Below are 20,703 nucleotides of genomic sequence, written 5' to 3' on the forward strand. Positions count from 1 at the left end.
ATTTATGGAGCATTTTCTATGCTTCTGACACTTACATGAACTTCACTCACTCACTTACATGTCACTTACATGACACTTACACTCACTCAATCCTCACAACCGCCCTATGAGGTTGACACTGATTCTCCCTGCTTTACCGATGAGGAAACAGACTCAGAGATACCCATCATCCTACCCAAGTTCGCACAGCCGATCATTTGCAGAGCCAGGATTTGAACCCAGCTTGGCCGACTCCGGGGCTCACGTTTGTGGAATGAATGAATGATGGACTTAGCCACCCTTTAAACGGGCATGGCCAGAGCAGGATCACACCCTTGGCGTGGACAAACTTCCAGAGAGGGAACGGAGGACCCACCTACTTCCTTGGTCACTGCCGGTGACTGAGCTTTACAATGCTTCACTCAGATGAGGACGGCATGGTGAGTCTTCCCACGGAGTCCTGTTTTTCAGAAAACGCATGATTACGTGGGAACTCTGCAGTCTCTCTGCCTTGATTCATTGCACCTAGAGGGAGGCTGGTCGCTCGGATCAGATTGCCGCAGGCATGGCCTCCCTTGCCCACCTTCATTTCAATAACCCGGTTGCCACTCATGCTTACGTAGCTTCACATTTGTAATCACCCCGTGAGGAAAGCAGAGCAGCTCGTCTTCTTTGACTCATAAGGAAATTGAGACTGTGAGTGGGTTACTAAATGGAAAGCAGAATTGCAAAGGAGTCACCAGCATAAGCCGTGGCGTCACACGGCTGTGGGTTGAGTCCCAACCCTACCATTTATTGGCTGTGTGACTTTGAGCACTCCCAAGCCTTTTCTGAGCAACAGTTCCTTCATCCATAAGAGACGGTGCCTGTACTCAGAGGCTTGAGGGGAAAAGAAAACGAGATGACGTATGCGGAATGCTGGGTCCAGTGCTTGGCATTCTGGAAATGGCAGCTGTTATTTATTCAACAAATATTTATGGATCACCTACTACGGACCGGACACTAGGTGCTGAGCTGCAATAGTCAAAAGTCCCTGTTGTCACGTTGCTCAGATCTGAGCTGCTGAGAGCGGGAGGGGTTATCTGGCAGGAAGAGGGTTTCAGGCAGGAGGAGCAGCAGGTGCGCACCGTGCTTTTTCCCCAACATTTTCTTAGGGAAAATTTCTAACGTACGCCAAAAAGGTTTGAAAGAGTTCTACGACGGAAAGCCATTTACAACCCGCCTAGATTTGGCAAGTAACATTGAACTGTGTTGGGGTTTTTAAATTTTGTTTTATTATTTACTTATTTTTGAGAGTGCGTGTGCCTGCATGAGCAAGTGGGGGAGGGGCAGAGGGCGAGGGAGAGAGAGAATCGTAACCAGGCTCCACACCCAGGATCGTGAGATCATGACCTGAGCCAAAATCAAGAGTCGGACACTTAGCCGACTGAGCCACCCACTGTATTTGTTTTAGGACATAGCTGCCCTCGAATCCCTGTGCTTTCTTGTACCAGGTGAACTGCCTTGGTGATTTGGAGACAGAGTGTCTGGAACAGTAGTCAGAAAACAGGGACCTTTTGCAAGCGTTAGAGGGGCAGAAAGAAAGAAAATGGTGCTTTTGACAAATCTGCTGGGAGAGGTCCAGGGTGGGGGACACCTCCCTTCATTAAAGAAAGCCTGTTTGGCAAGGAGCTTGGTCCTCTCGTGGAGCAGCCAGTCCCTCACTGGGGCAGGGGCAGGACCCACAGGGGTTTCAGGTGCTGTGGAACCGGCTTCTGCCCACATTGAGTCTGCCAGCCCGTAAACAACCATCAGGGGGGCTCCAGGCACAGGGGCTGGCAGTGACTGAAAATCTTTAGTGTTCATCTGGCTGACATTTGGTGCCCCTGGGCAGGTGGGTCCAGCTGCCTGGTTTACAAGCTGCTGGTACAGGACCCAGGCCAGCCAGGGCCTTATTTATCCCCCACACGGGGGAGTTCCTCCTTAAGGAAGGCCAGAAATCAGAACCAGGGGGTGATCATGAGGGAATGCAGACTTCTGTCCCTGATCTCTAGGGGTCAGGGCACCTTCTCTCTGTTGCTACTGTTCAGGTGGCAGGGGGCTGGGAAGCCTCCTTTCCTAGACTTCTAGAATTGGAAGAGGGCTTAGCTAAAGCAAAAGAAACCAGTGTCCGTGGTTTACAGGCTGAATTCATTAATATATTGTTGTTTTTTTTTTTTAACAAAAATGAGAACATACCTTACATACTGTATTATTACTTGCTTTTTCTACCAAATAGTGTATCCTCTGTGTCACTTTTGATACACCTTAAAAGCAATTCTTCTCGACGTTTCCACATATGTTCAGAACCACGGCTTTAGTGGCAAGATGTGTGGCCCGTAGTTTATTTACCTGTCCCTTACTATTAGACATTCAGCTTATTTTTGATTTTTTTCTTCTACAAATAAGCCGCACTGAGCAAGAATGAACTGATTTCCACTGCCTGTACGACCTTGGGTATGGCCTTCTGGGTGTGAGTCTATGCATCGAAAAACAAAATGACAAGATTCTACTGGGTGATTCAAATCCCCTGCAAATCACATATGAGTCACTTCTGAGACCTCACTGCCAAATAACCGTCAGCTTCTGTTTACATTCCTCTAGTGACAGGGTGCTTACTACCTCATGAGCAGCCTGTTTCACTGGACAGCTGTAATGGTCAATACAGGATCCATTCATGTTGGGCCCAAATGTGCCTCCCTGCAACTCCTAGTCTAGTTTTATTATCTGAGGCCTCACAAATTCAGTCTATACTCAGTGGCCAGTGGCTGGGGCCAGTGTCAAAAGCAAGAAAACTTCAATCCCTCCCTCCCTCCCTGCCTCCCTCCCTCTCTTTCTTTATGCTTGTTATACGTCCGACCTTCTGCTAGCCACAGGGATGTGAGCCTACCAAATTAGCTGCAGGGTCAGAACTGGATCCCAGGGGCTCTAAATCCCATTTCAAGGGACTGTTGAAGGCTGTGGGACAGGGGTGCTGAGGCTGGTGGCCTGCCTCCAATGAGCTACAACCACTCATGCCCCAGGCGGGATCCTGGGTTGCTCTGTGAGGAGGTGAGTAGGGCTGGAGACAACCACAGCCTAGGGCTGGGGCAGGACCCTGCCAGGTTTTTACTAGAGCTGGACCCAAGTCTCCTTTTTATTCCCCCATCTACCCCTTAAAAGATTTACAAACAAGTAGATTTAAATACAGATTCAAATATAAATAATTTCAACTGTGTAACTCTGAGAAGTTAGTTCCCCTTGGGCCCTGTCTGTATCGTCCTCAGGGCTTAGTATTGTGCTTTGCTTCCATTCATTCATTCATTCATTCCTTCTTGTTCAATACGTCCTTGTGAAGCACTCACTGGGTGCCCTTTCTGAGGTGGTAAGGTATTAAAGAGAAATTTTGTGAATCCAAATCCCCCTCTGAGCCTTAGTTTCCCCATCTATAAAAGAGGAGTGTTGACCCGTTCTCTACCTGTCTGGTGAGGGAAACTGAAGTAACGAGCAAAGGAGGGTTCTTATGTTTGGGTGCTGAGTGAATGAATGCCCTCTTTTTTTTTTTTTTTTTTTTTTAACATTTATTTATTTGTGAGAGACGGGGCAGGAGCAGAGGAGGGGCAGACACAGAATCCGACGCAGGCTCCCGGCTCTGAGCTGTCAGCACAGAACCCGACGCGGGGCTCGAACTCACGGACCGCGAGATCATGACCTGAGCCGAAGTCAGACGCCCAACCGACTGAGCCACCCAGGCGCCCCATGAATGGCGTCTTCTAAACTGAGCACAGTGCCTGCCGTAGAGTAGGAGCGCAGCAACTACTTGTGGAATGAATAAATAAATAGCGAATGAATGAGTTCATGTTGGAATAAGTGCATTTCTTCCCCCTCCCTGTCCTAGTCCCTCTGCTCCTGTGTTAACTCCATAGACAGGCCAGCAGAGCCAGGCTTGCAGCCTGAGATAAGGCTGTTGGCGGGTGTCTCCCCTATGACTCCCTTGCGGGGGGGACGAGGGCAGACGGCTGATGCCTGGAGCTGGTGTAAGTGCCGGACCCAGAATGGGCTCTAAGTACCCACCATCCATGCAGTGCTTCCTGCCCCTGTGGACCCTCGTGCTGGAGGTGGCTCTCATTGTCATCTTCTTCTTTTTCACCTCCTATGACACTTCCTCACAGGATCCGAAGAAGCTCATGGAGACCTATCGAGGTGAGTGTCCAGAGGGGAGGTGGTCACAGAGGCAAGTAGCAGGGACAAGGGAAGAGGAGGTCCGTGATCCTCCGGGGGCCTAGCGGTTCCTTTCCACAAAGTCGTTGAGTAAATAGGTTCCCACACCTTCTTCCGTGGGTTGTGCAAAGACCCAGCCAACAACGTAGGCTCTCCTTTAGGACCAGCGTGGACACCCCCTCTTGATGAAGCCTTCCTGGATGTGTCAGGGCAGTCCGGGGTCTCCTAGTCTGTATTTACAGAATTCCCTTTGCAAAATGGTCTTCGTAAGTCTCTGCTTCTCTGTCCCCTCCTCCCCTGTCTCCTTAACAGCAAGGAATTTCACGCTGTTCGGCTTTTAGTTTTTGTTTCCTGTTTGGGGGTCTCTCTTGTTCATTTCTGTGCCACCCGCCTTTCCGGGGCTTTGGTCTGTTGCCCCTCCTCCACCCCCAGCCTTCTCCTCACTTATTGGCCGGAAGTCTACATTCTGTCTGCAAACCCAGAGCCATAAGGTATGGCTGAAGAGGAGTGTAGAATGGTCGTTATTCTACATGCAGCTAAAAATAGTCACAGACTGTGACGAGGACAACTGTCAACGAGACGGGGGTGTCGCTTTTGCTTTTTTAATTTTTTAAAAATTATTATTATTTTTTAAATGTTGTATTTATTTTTGAGAGAGAGAGCATGAGCAGGGGAGGGGCAGAGAGCGAGGGGGCAGAAGATCCTAAGCGGCTCCGCACTGACAGCAGCGAGCCCGATGCGGGGCTCGAACTCACAAACTGTGAGATCATGACCTGACCCGAAGTCAGACGCTTAACTGACTGAGTCAGCCAGGTGCCCCCTGGCTTTTTGCTTTTTTTTAAAAAAAATTGAGATGAGTTTCAAGTGATCTCAGGGGGACGATATCTTATCTATGATAATGGATGGGCCTCCTTGAGTGACCTCCCTGAGACAAAGCTGAACCTGGAGTCTGGTTGAGTGCCTGCTTCTTCCTAAGAGATGTGAACTGGCTAGTTAGTTAAAGCAAAGGTAAGGCATCCCGGGGCCTCAGCAGCAGGAGTGGGACAAAGAGATGGGGGGGGGGGGGGGCGGGAGGGGGCAGGCAGGGAGGTAGGTGGGGGGAGGGAAGCATCTACACTTCAGGGGCTGCCTAGGGAGGGGCCCTAGGCTTGTTGTACCTAACAAGCAAGGCCTAGGCACAATTTAAATTCATTTCAGTTTACCTTAATTCTTTTCAATCCAATACAGTGTAATTCAATGCATGCATGCATTCATTCATTCAACCCTGTTATCATATCCCTAAATGTGGGATTTAGACACATGCCAATCAGAGCTTATATTTCTTGAACTCCCACTATGTACCAGGCACTATTTAAATGCTTTATGTTGAACCCTCACAACAACCCCATGAGGTAGGTATGGTTATGATCTCTGTTTTTCATACAAGGAAATTAGGCACATAGATGTTGACGAGAGGTCACTCAGGAGCGACAGCATAGCAAATTTAAATTTACACAGCCTGGTTTTAGTTTCCACGCACTTAACCATTAGGCTTCACTGCCCCATTTTACAACGAGGTTGAGTCACTTGTCGTATAACCATTGGGTATAGGAGCCAGTATTTAAACTCTCTAGAGTGGCTCCAGGGTCCATGTTCTTCAGCCTCGTGCTGTGCTGCTAGCATAAAGTGTCCTCAGACACTCACTTTCCATAGAAGCACAGAGAAGAGCCCATAACCTGGGCAAGGGAGTGGACAGTGTCAGGGAAGGCTTCTGGAAGGAAGTGACTGCCCAGCCAGGGCTTGGAGGCTCAGTAGGAGCCAACCATGTGAAAATGGATCATCATCCAGAGTGAGAGGACAGCAAGAGCCATTGTGTGTGCACTCATTGGAGTGGACCAGGTGAAGGCTTAACATTGCAACATTGGAGGACCAAGATGGGGGTAGGACATGGTAGACCGACTGGATTGAGTCTGGAGTTTGACCCTCATGCTGCTGACCTAATAGGACGAGTTTGGGTTCAGGTTATGGCAACATGCACCATATTTACATGTTACAGGCCAAGTACTGCTACATTAATATCTTTTATACATGATAATAATACACACACACAAATTAGAAAATTTGAAAGAGGTCAAATGAAATACATAATATTTTCAAATTACGGGTTGTGAGGGTACCAGGACCAGTCAATCTCGAGGCAAGGCCCGTTGTTCCCATTACCGAGAAAGAATGTAAATCCATTCCTAGAGTCTTCTTGATAATTTCAAATTCTCTTGGTTGACTTCCTGTCAGATCTAATTAGACTGACTTCTTTTTAACTTTGTGACCAGTAAAGAGTTTGCACAACTCTTTGCCCTTTTTTTTTTTTTTCATACACTTGGCTGCCATTACGGTTTTGCCTTCATTCGGTGGTTTTAGGCAGGTGTCCGTTCCGTGAAGGTTAGTTGAACTAGAACTGGGTAACCTAATCTGTCAACTCACTTAATCTAATCCAGTCCAGGGGAACAACAATGTTATTCAAACCTGCCAATTCCAAAAAGACATTTTTGAGACAATCAGCAAGAATCCTGTACAATACCCAGGAATTGTTGTTAGTTTTGTTAAGTCTGAGAGCAGCACTCTGGGTTTTTTTTAAAGGCCCTATCTGCTAGAGAGATATACTGAAATGAGGCAATGTCTGGGGCTTGCTTTATGCCAAAAAAAAAAAAAAAAAAAAGAAAGAAAAAGAAAAAAAAGAAAAAGAAAAGAAAGAAAGAAAAAGAAAACAGTGGAAAAGGATAATAAAATAAGATTGGCCCCGTGTGACAGTCATCAAAACTGGGAATGGGCACATGACATTCATCAAGTGACTCTGTTCTTGTATATGCTTAAACTTTTCCAGGGGCGCCTGGGTGGCTCGGTCGGTTAAGCGTCCGACTTCGGCTCAGGTCACGATCTCGCGGTCCGTGAGTTCGAGCCCCGCGTCGGGCTCTGGGCTGATGGCTCAGAGCCTGGAGCCTGCTTCCGATTCTGTGTCTCCCTCTCTCTCTGCCCCTCCCCCGTTCATGCTCTGTCTCTCTCTGTCTCAAAAATAATAAAATAAACATTAAAAAAAAAAACTTTTCCATAATCCATAATCAAATTTAAAACAAAAACAAAACGAAATCCTGCCATCCGTTGCAACATGATGAATACAGAGAAACAGATGTCCCCTCTTCCCTGTGGCCCAATACTCCCCTCAGGCCACCTTCCAAAGCTAGGAGACTAGAAGCTGTCTGACATCCCGAACAGGCAGAGGAGGCTCCTGGGGTAACGTGGATCTTAAATACTCTCAGAAATGCAAACTTCACCCAGGGCCTTTGGAGGAAGAGGCGCCTAGATCAGTGGTTCTCAAAGTGTGGTCCCCAGAGCAGCCACCTCAGCCACGGGCACCTCAGGAATTTGTTAGAAATGCAGATTCCCAAGCCCAGTCCATACCTATCCATCAGAAATGTTCAGGGTAGGGCCCAGCAACCTGAATTTTCCCAAGCAAGCCCTCAAAGTGACTCTTATGCATGTGAAAAGTTTGACAAACGTTGGAGCCAGACAGATTCAAACCCCGCCTCTGCCTCTCCTTAGCTGTGAGACCTTGGGCAAATTATTCACCGTCTCTCTGCTTCATTGCTATCACAAGACAATAGCACTTTCCCATATAAAGACTGATTAAACGTATTTGCTTTTATTATTAATAGACTTTAATTTCTTCTATTTTTGAAATACCATTTTTTAATGTTTACTTATTCTTGAGAGAGAGAAAGAGAGAGAGAGAGAGAGATTGACCAAGCATGAGTGGGGGAGGGACAGAGAGAGAGGGGGACACAGAGTCCGAAGCAGGCTCCAGGCTCTGGCTGTCAGCACAGAGCCCGACATGGGGCTCGAACTCATGAACTGTGAGATCGTGACCTGAGCCGAAGTCGGACGCTTAACCGACTGAGCCACCCAGGCGCCCCAGTTCCTTATACTTTTATAAAAACAAACAAAACTGGAAGGGCTAATATGTTCCTCCGGGAGCCCCTGTGGATCTTCTGGAGCATCTTCTGAGGTGTGCGTTCCCTACGTTGGCGACCACCGTCCACACGGCCGGCGATGAGACCAAATGGGCAGGGACCATGAGGGAGAAGCAAAGAGTCCCAACATTCAAGAGATAGCTAGGAGATCAAATGAGCTGTACCCGGTGAAAGTGAAAGGAGCTCAGGATGGCTTTAGACGTGTGGTTGGGTATATGGACGTGCCAATTCCTGAGGTGAGAAGTAGGTTCGTGAAATGAACAATGATATATTCACTCTAGGATTGGGGATGAGGTGCCTCTGAGATGCTTAGGGGAAGCAGAGTGTATAAGCTATCCATTGCTGCATAACAGACCGCCCCCAAACGTAGTGACTTCCAATGGCCATTTTGATTTGTTAATGGCCATTCGATTTGTTCCCGATTGTGATTAAGTGGTTCAGCGATACGGGTGGGGCCCAGCCGGGTGGTTCTTCTGTCGGTTTCCTAGGCTCTCTTGTGCATGTGCAGCCTGGAGGTTTGACTGGGGTGGGACGGCCTCATTCACATGTTTGGCGGGTGATGCTGGCTGGTAGTGAATGTGATGTGGCTCCATCACCCTAGCCCAGACTTCTTCACATGGTAGCGGAATAGTTACTGCTGCAAAAGAGGGTAAGCCCCAATGGGTGGGTGCTTTTCAAACCTCTGCTCGTATCGTGTTTACTCATGTCTCATTGGCCGAAGCAAATCACAAGGCCCAACCCAGGGGGGAGGGGCCTATACTGGAAGGCATGATTCCTTCATTGGAACCCATTACCGTAATGATCTATACACAGAGCCTCTTCCAGGACTGCCAGACTGGGGGAACATCCTGGGCCCTGCACTGTGGATACTACCCAACTCCCCCCTTACTCCCCAAAAGGAGGAGAGCTACTAAAAGACATGAGGGGTTTTCCCACTGACATACAAATATGGTACCCCCAAATCCTAGAACATCCCATATCTTAGCCTTGGCTGTCCCCTTTGATTGGGAAATCTCTTTTTCTATTCCCAGAATGCTGTAGGGGTGAAGGTAGGGTGGGAGTAGAGGCTATTGGGGAGCAGAAATCAGCATGGGGCACTATGGGTGGTCCCAGTCTGGGGCTGCCGAGATCTTCCCAGTCAGCAGTGGGGAGAATAGTGCGGAAGTCGAGCCTCCTAAGGGACAGAAGCTGGGTCTGGCTTCAGAGCTCTTGGTGCTGAAGTGCCTGCAGGCCAGAGGAAGGAGCAAAGGCGGGTGGGAACACAGAGCTAGGATCACAGGGGCAGCCAGGCCAGAGGAGGGGGGGGAAGAGTCTTGCCCAAAGTCACACAGCTAATGAGTGGTAGGCACAGGATACGTGATTTGCACGAACCGGCGAAAATGTTCGTGACAATCCTCTGAGCAGGCACCATTGTTTCACACCCATTTTACAGATTAGGCAGCTGGGACACAGAGGTAGAGGCAGCCTCTGGACCCTGACAACATGACTCAGTCCATACTCTTCACCATTATACTATGTGTGCTATACGGAGAGGCACGATGTGTGGTGGTTAAACTCAGATGGTCCAGATTCAGATTGCTCACCGTTTGCTAGCTGTGTGACCTGGGCTAGTTACAGCACCTCTCTGTGCCTCCCTTTCCCTATATGTAAAATGTGGGTAGCAAATAGGACGTACTGCGCGAAGTTGCTGTCGGTTAAAGCTGTCAGGCACTTAGAAGGGGGCCTGGGGGAGGGGGGCGCACCACATACGTGGCTGCTGTTACAATGCTGGTAACAAGTGCCTTGTCTCAACACTGGCCTCTCAGGCTAGACCCTTTCTGCAAGCCATGGGGTTTTCATAAAATTCTCCGGAGGCCTGTCTTAGACTGTAAAATTCCCCTCTGGGGCCCAGTCACGGGGGCCCCTGTCGCACATCCACTCCTTATCACCCCTGAACACCTTAGAGGCCATTAGCCTATCAGCCCAGCAGCTGACGTGGGGTGCAGCGCAGGCTCTGAGAGGTGGAGGCTGGCACCACTGGGGATGCTCTGAGCTGGGACCTGGCCCTGAAGTGGGGGTCCGGATAATGAGACCTAGGAAGAATCAGAAAGGGGCCTGGGAGACCAGGAGAAGAAGCAAGAGAGTGCAGGGAGCGGAAAGGCCTGAATTCTAACGTCATGGACTGATTCATTTAGGGTGAATGGGCTCTGTCGACAGCTCCCAGAAACTGCCACCCTAACTTTATCCCGCTGGGTGGAGTACAGCTCCTCCCTTAGGGACAGTGTGGGGCCTTGGGGAGGAAGGCCCCGAGCTCCTACACCGGGCAGCGGTGGGGATGGTAGCTGTGCCTGATAAAGCCCCCCCACCCGAGATCCTCTGACTTCCTCCTCCTTAGGGCCCCCGCCTCTGCCCTATCCCGGTCACCCTCCTCTCCCCACTCATTGATCCTCTCCTCAGAATATGCCAGAGTTGGGGCGCCTGGGTGGCTCAGTCGGTTAAGCGTCCGACTTCGGCTCAGGTCGTGATCTCACGGCTCGTGGGTTCGAGCCCCTCGTCGGGCTCTGTGCTGACAGCTCAGAGCCTGGAGCTTGCTTCGGGTTCTTGTGTCCCTCTCTTGCTCTGCCCCTCCCCCACTCATGCTCGCTCTCGCTCTCTCTCTCTCTCTCTCTCAAAAATAAATAAACATTAAATATTAAAAAAAAAAAGAATATAAAAAAAGGCCCAGAGTTATAAGGGCCTTAGAGAGTACCAAGTCCAACACCTACATGTTTACAGAGAGAGAAATTGAGGCCCAAAAGAGGACAAGGACCTTGCCTGAGGTCCCTTAGTGAGGTGGGGGCGGACAAGAGCGAGAAACAGCCCAGCCCGGTTAAAGAGCACCATACCTGGGGGTCAGAGCTCGGTTCTGCTGCCAGCATGCTCTGTGGCCTTGAGGAGGTCACAGGCTCTCTCTGGTCTGCTTCTATACAATGGGAGGAAAATGAAAGGGTCTCCCGACTCATGGAATCTTCAGTAAGTCTGGACCCTATGCATTTAGAGTTGCTGCTAAATGGCACACGGGTTGGGCTTAACAGGGGTCTTTAAGACAAGATTGAATTTGAATGCTGAAAGCGGGGTGTCCGATCTCTAGTTGGCCACAGGCCCTTTCATCCATACGGTTTCCTGCTTGGGTCCTGAAGGAATTTGAGCGCTCCCAAGAGGAACGCCCTGTACAACATGTGCCCTGTCACCTCCATTCCCAAGAGGGTGTCAACAGGAGACTGAAATGTTGCCTGCACCTTTCTCTCCCCCCATGTCAGGGGAGAAGGGGCAAAAAGTTGAATCAATGCCCTTTCTCACCTACTCCCCAAGTTCCCAGACCCTTTGGGGTCCCCAGGGGTCTCCAACATCCTGGTGTGATCAGATTGTTTGGGGACACGTTAACACCCACCCAAGTTTGACGTGTACGACCCTAGGTCTACGCATTTCTCAATGAAAGTGGGTTTAAATGTAACTCGAAGGGGCTTTCTGAGACTTTGGAGAGTTCTGGAAACGAGTGCTTCCTCGTTGTCCTCAGGGCCAGGGCTCGAGGCCCGCGGAGAGCAGGCGGGTTCTGGTAACCGTGACGGTGAAGAGAATGACGGCGGTGCTGGTGAATCGCCACCACTTACGGAGTGCCAAGCACTTGAACAAAATATCACTTCCTTCAGCTCTCCCGTCCCCTCGGGGGTGGGTATAATTGCCCTTATTTAGCTGACGAGGAAGGTACGGCACCTCCGAGGGCACACAGCTATGAGGTTGAAGCATATATAAAATGCCATTTTTATAGGTCAAAAATGGCCAAATGTTGGCAATTTTAATACGGTTTAACCTAATGGGGAATGACAGAACTGGGACCAAACAGAAGTGTCTAAACTTGAAGGCTGTGCTTTCTTTGGTGCGTGTGTGTGTTCACGTGTTGTTTTGTTTGTTTTTGTTCACTGGCTAAGTGCTGGTTGTAGAAAATTTAAACACAGAAAAAGAAAAGAAAAAAAAGAAAAGTAAAACTCTCCCCAAACCAGAGGATAATATTCATTGGGGGAAAAATTCTTGCAAGTTCTCTCCCTGGGTATTTATACATGTGAAATAGTTGGTGTTTGTTGATCAGTCTCTCTGTCCTGAGTGATGGTGGGCTATTATAGCATCAGACTCTGGGGACCCGACGAAGGGTGTGATCGTTTTTCCCATTGAGCGGGTGAGAAAACTGAGAGCAGATAGTGTGGTGGGTGAAGGCACAGGCTTCGGGGCAGACCATCTAGGTTTAAATCTGGCTGTACGAGCTGGGGTGAGTTACTTCACTCCTCTGTGGCTCAGCCTTCACATCTGTGACATGGTGATAAGAACAGCACCCGCCTTGGAAGGTGGCTGTACGAAATAAGTGAGATGGTCTGTGTGAGGTGATTAAAATCCTGGCTGGCTCAGTCCGGAGAGCGTGGGATTCTTGATCTCAGGGTCACGAGTTCGAGCCCCGCGTTGGGCAGAGAGATTACTTAGAAAAATAAAGTAAATAAAAGAGTGTTGCCGTATGGGAAACACTTAATACATGTAGGCTGCTACTAAAGTTCAGAGACATCACACAACTACCTTAAGCCGCACAGCTGGAAACTGCTAGAGCCCTGATTTGAACCCATGTTTGTCAAGCTGCGAACCATTTTTCAAGCTTGGAAGTAAATACAAGGGTCCACCCTTTTCCTTTTGCTGGACCTCTCCCTGCCATTAGGCAAGTCTCTGGCGCTCACCTGCCACAGCAGCCCTTGAGCAGGGTCCAAGGCTGGAAAAAGGTGAGGGTCTCTCAGAAGGCCCTGGTGCTTTCTGCCCGAACCCTGGGTCCCTCCCAGCAAGGGACAAAGGGAGAGAGCTGTTTTCTGCAAGGATAATCTGGTTCTTATCAACAGAACTTCGGGACCTGCTTCTGCCCCCTCTTTTCTGGGCCAAGTCACTGACTTCTGTGGCCTTATTTTCTTTCTTTTTAAAAAAATTTTTTTTAATGTTTATTTATTTTTGAGAGAGAGAGAAAGAGACACAGAGCACAACTGGGGGAGCGGCAGAGAGAGAAGGGGAAACACAGAATCCGAAGCAGATTCCAGGCTCTGAGCTGTCAGCGGATGAGCTGTCAGAGCCCAATGCAGGGCTGGAACCCATGAACCGTGAGATCATGACCTGAGCCAAAGTCAGATGCTTAACCAACTGAGCCACCCAGGTGCCCCATGTGGCCTTATTTTCTCACGTACATGATCAGGAGGTTGAATCTGATCCTCCACAGCAGCGGTAATTACCTTCATTGAATGTCACCTGTGTGCCAAGCATCGATCCAGATGTTTTACACATGTTCATTCCATCGAGTTTAGTAATAATAATTGCTACATTTACTGAGCACTTACTATGGGCCAGGCCCTGCCTTTGTGCCTACCCAGCATTAGCTCATCGAATCTTTGCCTCAGCCCTGCCTGCTATGTATTTTCCCCATGATTCAGATGAGAAGACTGAGGCTCAAAGAGGCAAAGCAACTTGCCCAAGCACTCTTTAATGATCCCTTCCAGCTGCCACCCCGCAAATTCACGCGGAATGTAGGTACATTCTAATTCTGTAAGTTCTGTAAATTCCAATTTCATACAACTTTCCATCTCGTCTGCCTCCCTTTCTCCTTCTCCATATCTGCTCCTGGGCAGTCCTGCAGGATGTTACCATCATGGTGGCCCTTGGCTTTGGCTTCATCAACTCGTCTTTGCGGAGATACGGCTGGAGCAGCGTGGCCTTCAACCTCTTCTTGCTGGCCCTGGTGGTGCAGTGGGCAGTCCTACTGGATGGGTTCCTGGAGCAGCTCTCCCCTAAGAAGGTGGTCATCAAACTGTCCAGGTAACCAGACAGTGGCTGGATCGTTTTGTGGATCCTTGAGGTATGGGGCCCAAGAGGGCTGGTTCTAGAATAGCTGGGATGTCCCCTTGAAGCCATGCGATATTGGGATATACCCTCACAAATTATCCACTCTTTATCTAAAATTCAAATTGGGGGCGCCTGGGTGGCTCAGTTGGTTGAGCGTCCGACTTCAGCTCAGGTCACGATCTCACGGTCTGTGAGTTCGAGCCCCGCATCCGGCTCTGGGCTGATGGCTCAGAGCCTGGAGCCTGCTTCCGATTCTGTGTCTCCCTCTCTCTCTGCCCCTCCCCCGTTCATGCTCTGTCTCTCTCTGTCTCAAAAATAAATAAACGTTAAAAAAAATTAAAAAAAAAAAATCAAATTGAACTGGGAATCCTGTATTTTCTCTGACAACCCCGGGCTCAGATCTACAGCCCTCCCCAAGACCTTTCTTTATTATTGACTGTGATTTTGTAAAGTTACACGAGCAGCATGGGTTCGAAGAAAAATGAATAGAGATTACAGAAAAAAAAAAAAAAGAACTATCACAGTCTCTTGAAAATAAAAAAGTATTGCTAGTCCTCAAATGTTGGTGAGCAAGAAATAGCCACGCCTTTCAATTCAGGTTGATCCATTTGGCTGTGTTTATATGAAACTCTTAGAAGTAGCAAAATGACCCATGTTGCTAGGAGTCAGAATAATGGTTACATGGGGAATGCGATGATTACTGATGATTACTGAATAGGAAGGAGCAGTCCGTAGAGCATGCAAACCTTCATCTCGGCGGCATGAGTTCAAGGTCCACGTTGGGCATGGGGCCGAGCCCCCCGCCAAAAAAAAAGACAAAAAATTTTTTAAAATTAAAAAAGCCGTTAGCCCATGACAGGAGAAACTAGGTAGAATTTACCTTGAAAATTGGTTTTTGGTTTTCTCCACCTCTGAATCTCTGTCCTGCCCGGATGATGATGGTAAATCCCATCTTGGGGGACCTGTCAGCTCTCCAGGCCACTCCATCCTCCCCTCTGAAGCCCTGCATCTCTGAGCACATCTCTGAGCTGTTGAACATCTCCCCGTGAGCCAAACACTGTACCAGGCAGTGCACAAACATGGCTTCGTTTAACCCTTCCAGCAGCGGGCTAACTGGTGTCCAGGCTCCGAGAGCATAAGGCACTTACCAAGGGTCACACGGTTAAGGGGTAGAAAATGGCTTTAGCCTTTAACTATCCGTATGCAGCCCTTCCCACACACTCCAGGGTGGTCAGAACATGAAACATACAGAGCCCGGTGGGTTCTCTACTGACCCTGATGAAAACCTCCACATTTTTTTCTTCTAACAAGTTTTAGGCTAATCCCCACGGGGATTCAATCTGTCCCCGCCCCATCCCCCCAAGAAACACCTGGGAAGAGGCAAAGGGCACTCTCCTGAGGAGCTCTGACAGCGGTGGCCCTGGTCTGGCGTTTCTGCTGCCTTGGCTTAAGGTCACACAAACCTTCAGCCTCCTGCACCTACTGTCCAGGCATCTCTGGGCTGCTCCTTCTAAGGTCCCCCGCCCACAGAGACCAACTTGTTCTTGACTCAATCCAGGAAGACAAGAAGAGGCCCTTTGCAGCCTGAGTGAACTCCCCTGCCCCGCCTCTGACTGCTTGGATCCTCCCAGCTGTGACGCCCCCCCCCCGCCCCCCCCAGACTGGCTTCCCAGATTGGAACAGAGAGCTTCTTCCCGACCTTTCCAGGGGCTGGGCTGGTGCAGGGGACGGGGCCAGGCTTGCCTCCGGTACAGCGCCCTCCCCTTCCCCCTTGGCCTCCCCTGCGCTGTGCAGCCTGACTTGGCACTGAGTTGCTTTGAGTCACCGATGACCAGTCCCTTCAGGGCAGGGGCCTGTCCCACTCAGCTTTGTCCTTTGTTTTCCTCACGTAGTGAAGACTTAGTAAATGGTTACCGGAACAAAATGAAAATAAAAAGAACCCTGAAAGTTGTGATATTTTTAATGCTGTATTTTGAAAGGTTCAGGAGGCCTCCCCAGAAGATAGTGGCGATAACCAACCCTCTTATTGTGCTTGAAATATATCAACTCAGTTTACCCTTAGCATAGCCTCATAGGCCTTGCCTCCACCTTATAGGCGAGGACACAGAAGCACAGAGTGGTTCAGTGATTTGCCCAAGGTCACACAGCCAGGATTCCAACCTAAGCTGGCTGGACTGGAGACAGCACTCCTAAACACTACACTTCCCAGTCTCGACACCTCCCCAGTGCCAACTGGCCCCTGGGGTCTGGAATCCCACCACTGGCACATGTCCTCTTGAATCAGGCCCTTGCCAGTTAAATGAGTGCTCACCCAAAAGACATGACACGGCCAGTCGTGGTGAAACTTTGAGTAACTCCGGATTCTAAATAATTCCTGATCCCTGTGAGACTCCTTCCCAGGCCCTTGGTCCTCTCCTGATCTTCCCTCTCAAGTCCTTGAGTCTTAAGCAAGACACTATGTTGGCAGCAAATGCCGAGGAGGCTGCGTCCAGACTTCAGAACACAGGCTTTGGATCCAGGCCAGCTGGGTTTGAGCCTCAACTTTTGTTGTTAACTAGCTTTGTGGCCCAAAGAGTCACCTCTTCTAGTCTCAGTGTCCTGTTCTGTAATGTGAAGGTACTGACTGGTACCCTAGCATTGTTTACCGAAGGCCACTTAGAAGATTAAAACTTATTTACTTATTTATTTTAAAGGTTTATTTGAGAGCGAGCGAGTAGGGGAGGGGCAGAGAGAGGGAGAGAGAGAATCCCAAGTAGGCTCCACACTGCCAGCACAGATCATGACCTGAGTTGAAATAAAAAATTGGACGCTTACCTGACTGAGCCATCCAGGTGCGCCAGAAGATTAAAATTTAAACGAGGGGGTGTAGTCGCAAGGCTGTTATACATAATGCTTGACAAATTATGTTCTTTTGTACTGACAGTGGTTGGTGGTAGCATTAGGGAGGGGAGGGAGTCTCTGAGCAAGGTGCCCAGAGGAGGGTGGGTTGGTTTAACCACCATGGATTGTTTTGCTTAGTGCCGCCTCCCCCCGGAAGCCCTCCCTGATGAACCCAGTCCACACTGCTCTCTCCCTCCAGTGAGCCACCCCCCTCGCCACATGATATCATGGATAGTCTTAGTGGACAGACTCACAGTGTCAGCCCCATCTCCTCAGCTGGATCATAAGTACCTTGAAAACAAGTTGTTTTCTCCTCTTGAATCCCCACACTGAGCTTGCTCATTTGTCAAGGCAAGGAAGGAATCAGCAATAGTGCCAACAATGCAGGCTTCTACTCCCGAGTTAGTCCTTTGTGCCAATCGCGGTGCTAGACACACATGCACAAATTTTCCTTCTAATCCCCACAGCACTACCGTGAGATAAATATCATCATCGGTCGTATTTTACAGAGGAAGGAACAGGCTCAGTGAGATTAAAGAGCTGCTCAAGTGGAAAAGCTGGGACTGGAAGCCAGGCTTGTCCTACTTCTAAACCCAGGCTCCACTACCAAGGAGAGGGTGGCGGGTGCTTGAATGACAGGCAGGCCAACAGGTGAAGAGCGCCCTCTATTGAGCATCTTTGCGAGATGAAGGCAGAAGAGAAGCTGGGGGAGCAGCGCCCCAGTTGTCAGACCCCAGAAGGGGGCCCTGAGGGAACAGTCAGCCCCTGTAACTCACGATGACATTCCTACAAGAAATTCCTACACCGTGAATCGGAGTGTCCTCAGCAGGGATGAGTATGTGTGGATCAATTTCCCAGATATTGATGCCCCCCTGATGGGGGAAGGAGCCCAAGGAGACCCTAGATGGGGCATCATCAGTCCCTGTGTGGGTGGAATCTTGTCTTCTTGTTCTCCTATTGCGTCCTCAGCTTCTTAAACAGCACCAGGCTGGTTGAACGAGGGAATAAGTGAATGCATGAATGAGAGCATTCTTTTCAGTCATCTCTCTCTCTCTCTCGCCCCCAGTATTAAGCTGGCCACCATGAGCGCCATGTCCGTGCTCATTTCAGCAGGTGCCGTTCTAGGCAAGACCAACCTGGTGCAGCTGGTGCTGATGGCACTGGTGGAGGTGACAGCCTTTGATGTCATGAGGATGATCCAAAGGAAGTACTTCCTTGTGAGTAACAGCGCTGCGAGGAGGGGACTTCGGGGAGGAGGGGTCAGGAGGTGTGGGGGGTGCGGAACACCACCTCCATTTGGTGGGTTTTCTGGGATTAAAAAAATGTACAAGCCCAGACGGGGGTCCAAAGTGTGGTCTATGCTAAACGTTTAAACATAGCAACCTAATGGCTTTAACCAGAGGTGGTACAGTTGCTGGTGATGACAGGTCTAAGGTTTGACAGGGGATGTGGGTGACGGAAGTGTAATGCAGGAGAAAGATATTAGAAGAAAAAGGAGCAAGGAAGATAGAGGGAGTTGGATGGACCAAGATGATGACCTGGGGGAGTGATGGAGAGAAAGACTGTAAGGCAGGTGCTGAAATCCTCAGCGACCAAGAGGCAGGTAGATAATCAGCAAGGAGCATAGCGTCCGCTGGCAGGTCTTTTCAAGGGAGCTGGAGACATTTGGGGAGGGAAAAGGAACAGTTTAGATTGGAAATTTAGATAGGAAGTTCTTACCATTTATTAATTTTTGGTTCTCCCCATCTGTCTATAGGACTTCATTTTAACCCCTACTGCAGTGTATATTTCCTATAAATAAGGGCATTCTAGGGGCGCCTGGGTGGTTCAGTCGGTTAAGCGTCCGACTTCAGCTCGGGCCACAATCTCGCGGTCCGTGAGCCCAGAGCCCCGCATCGGGCTCTGGGCTGATGGCTCGGAGCCTGGAGCCTGCTTCGGATTCTGTGTCTCCCTCTCTCTCTGCCCCTCCCCTGTTCATGCTCTGTCTTTCTCTGTCTCAAAAATAAATAAATAAATAATTTGAAATAAATAAATAAATAAGGGCATTCTATTACATAACGGTTGTTCAGTTAACAAACTTTGGAACTTTACATTAACACAATATTATCTTATTCAAATTTCACCAATTTTCCCAATAACATCCTGTTACAGCAAAGTTTAAAAAATATAAATATATATGTATAAAGTTTACATATATATAAAGTTTAAAGTTTATATAAATATAAATACATATATTTAGTTTATATATATATAAAGTTTTACATATATATAAAATATATATAAAGTTTAGTTTATATAAATATAAATATATAAATATATATAAATATATATAATATTATATATAAAGTTTGAAAAGTTTATATACATAAAGTTAAAATATATAAATACTATATTTTTTTCTTTTTGGCCCATGATCACACTTTCCATTCATTTCTCATGTCTCCTTAAACTTCTTTGATCTGGAACAGCTTCTCAGTCTTTATCTCTCATGAACTGGACATATTTCGAGGTTATAAGCCATTTATTTTGGAAGGCAGCTATGTTCACCACTATATCACCAATACTGCACCTAAGCCAGTTATTTTGTCGAATGTGGCTTTGTGTAGTGTTTCCTCATGATTAGTTGAAGAATATGCATTTTTGGCAGAAATTACACGGAAGTGATGTTATGTCCTACTCAGTGCAAAGAATCAAGAGACACATGCTGTCAATTTGTCCCATTACTGAGGATGTTAACTCTGATCACCTGTTAAGATGATGTCTGCCGGGCTCTTCCACTGCAAAGTTACTGTTTTCCCCTTTATAATTAATAAACATCTTGTGGGAAGATATTATCCTGTTTCTTATCATGTTTTTCACACACTGATGTTAGCATGTTGATTCTTTTTTTTTTTTTTTTTGCCTGAAACAGTACTACGATGATTGCCAGTATTTTTTTTCTTTTCTTAAAAGACTTTATTTTTAAGTAATCTGTTTACTTAAATTATGTATTACTTAAATAATCTCTATTTAGAGATCTCTAATCTCTAAACCCCAAGGTGGGGCTCATACTTATAACCCCAAGATCAAGAATCACATACTCTACCAACTGAGCCAGCCAGGCGTCCCCCCCCCCCCCCCATATTGTTTTTTCTGATTCCATCTTCCCTTCCACATTCATTAGTTACCGTTCTGCTGTAAGAAAGAACTTTCTCTTCTTCCCCATTCATGCTTTTATTTATTTGCTTGTTTGTTTATTTATTTAGATCACTATGGGCTCAGGGATTCACCCAGGCATACTTCCATTTTCTGCCGCTTCTCTCTGCTTACTACAAGGATTAATTCCCACCCCTTACTTTCAAGGAAGAAAATTGCACTGGAGCTTTTTTACACAAAACGAAGGGAATTTAACATAAGGACCACCAAGGGCAAGGGGTGGCAGCCAGTCTCAGGACTGGAACTGGATCTGAGGAGTCTTTAAGACCCCAGGCAGTTCACGCTCTCCATCTCTGGGTTCGGTTCCTCCCTGTACATCCAACTTCTGTGCACATCAGCTTTCTCTTTGGTGGAGACCACGTACCTCTCCTACCGCTCTTGTTCATGCGCCTCTAAGGCCCAGATCCTACAGGAAGCAGCTCTCTTTGCTCTCAGCTAGTCCCAGGTCTATGGTCCAGTAAGATAGAATCTGATTGGCTCCCGCGGCCACATGTCTACTCTGGGCCAATCAGCTGCAGCCAGGGTAGGCAGTCACAGAGTAAACACG

At 48.3% G+C, this 20,703-nt stretch overlaps 1 protein-coding gene across 2 annotated transcripts in view; it reads left to right on the forward strand.

The window, feature by feature from the left end:
- Positions 1 to 4,022: 4,022 nt before the first annotated feature.
- The window catches only part of LOC109274331 (RH-like protein), a 37,320-nt gene continuing 20,639 nt past the window's right edge, over positions 4,023 to 20,703 (forward strand). For both annotated transcript variants that reach the window (XM_053898790.1, XM_053898789.1), the window contains exons 1-3: positions 4,023 to 4,179; positions 13,868 to 14,054; positions 18,028 to 18,178. In XM_053898790.1, coding sequence (XP_053754765.1) covers positions 4,032 to 4,179; positions 13,868 to 14,054; positions 18,028 to 18,178 — 486 coding nt within the window. In that variant the 5' untranslated portion in view covers positions 4,023 to 4,031. The remainder of the gene's footprint in view (positions 4,180 to 13,867; positions 14,055 to 18,027; positions 18,179 to 20,703) is intronic.

Source organism: Panthera pardus, unplaced genomic scaffold (assembly GCF_024362965.1).
Source record: "Panthera pardus isolate Hobbes unplaced genomic scaffold, ASM2436296v1 HiC_scaffold_11, whole genome shotgun sequence".
Lineage (NCBI taxonomy): Eukaryota > Metazoa > Chordata > Mammalia > Carnivora > Felidae > Panthera > Panthera pardus.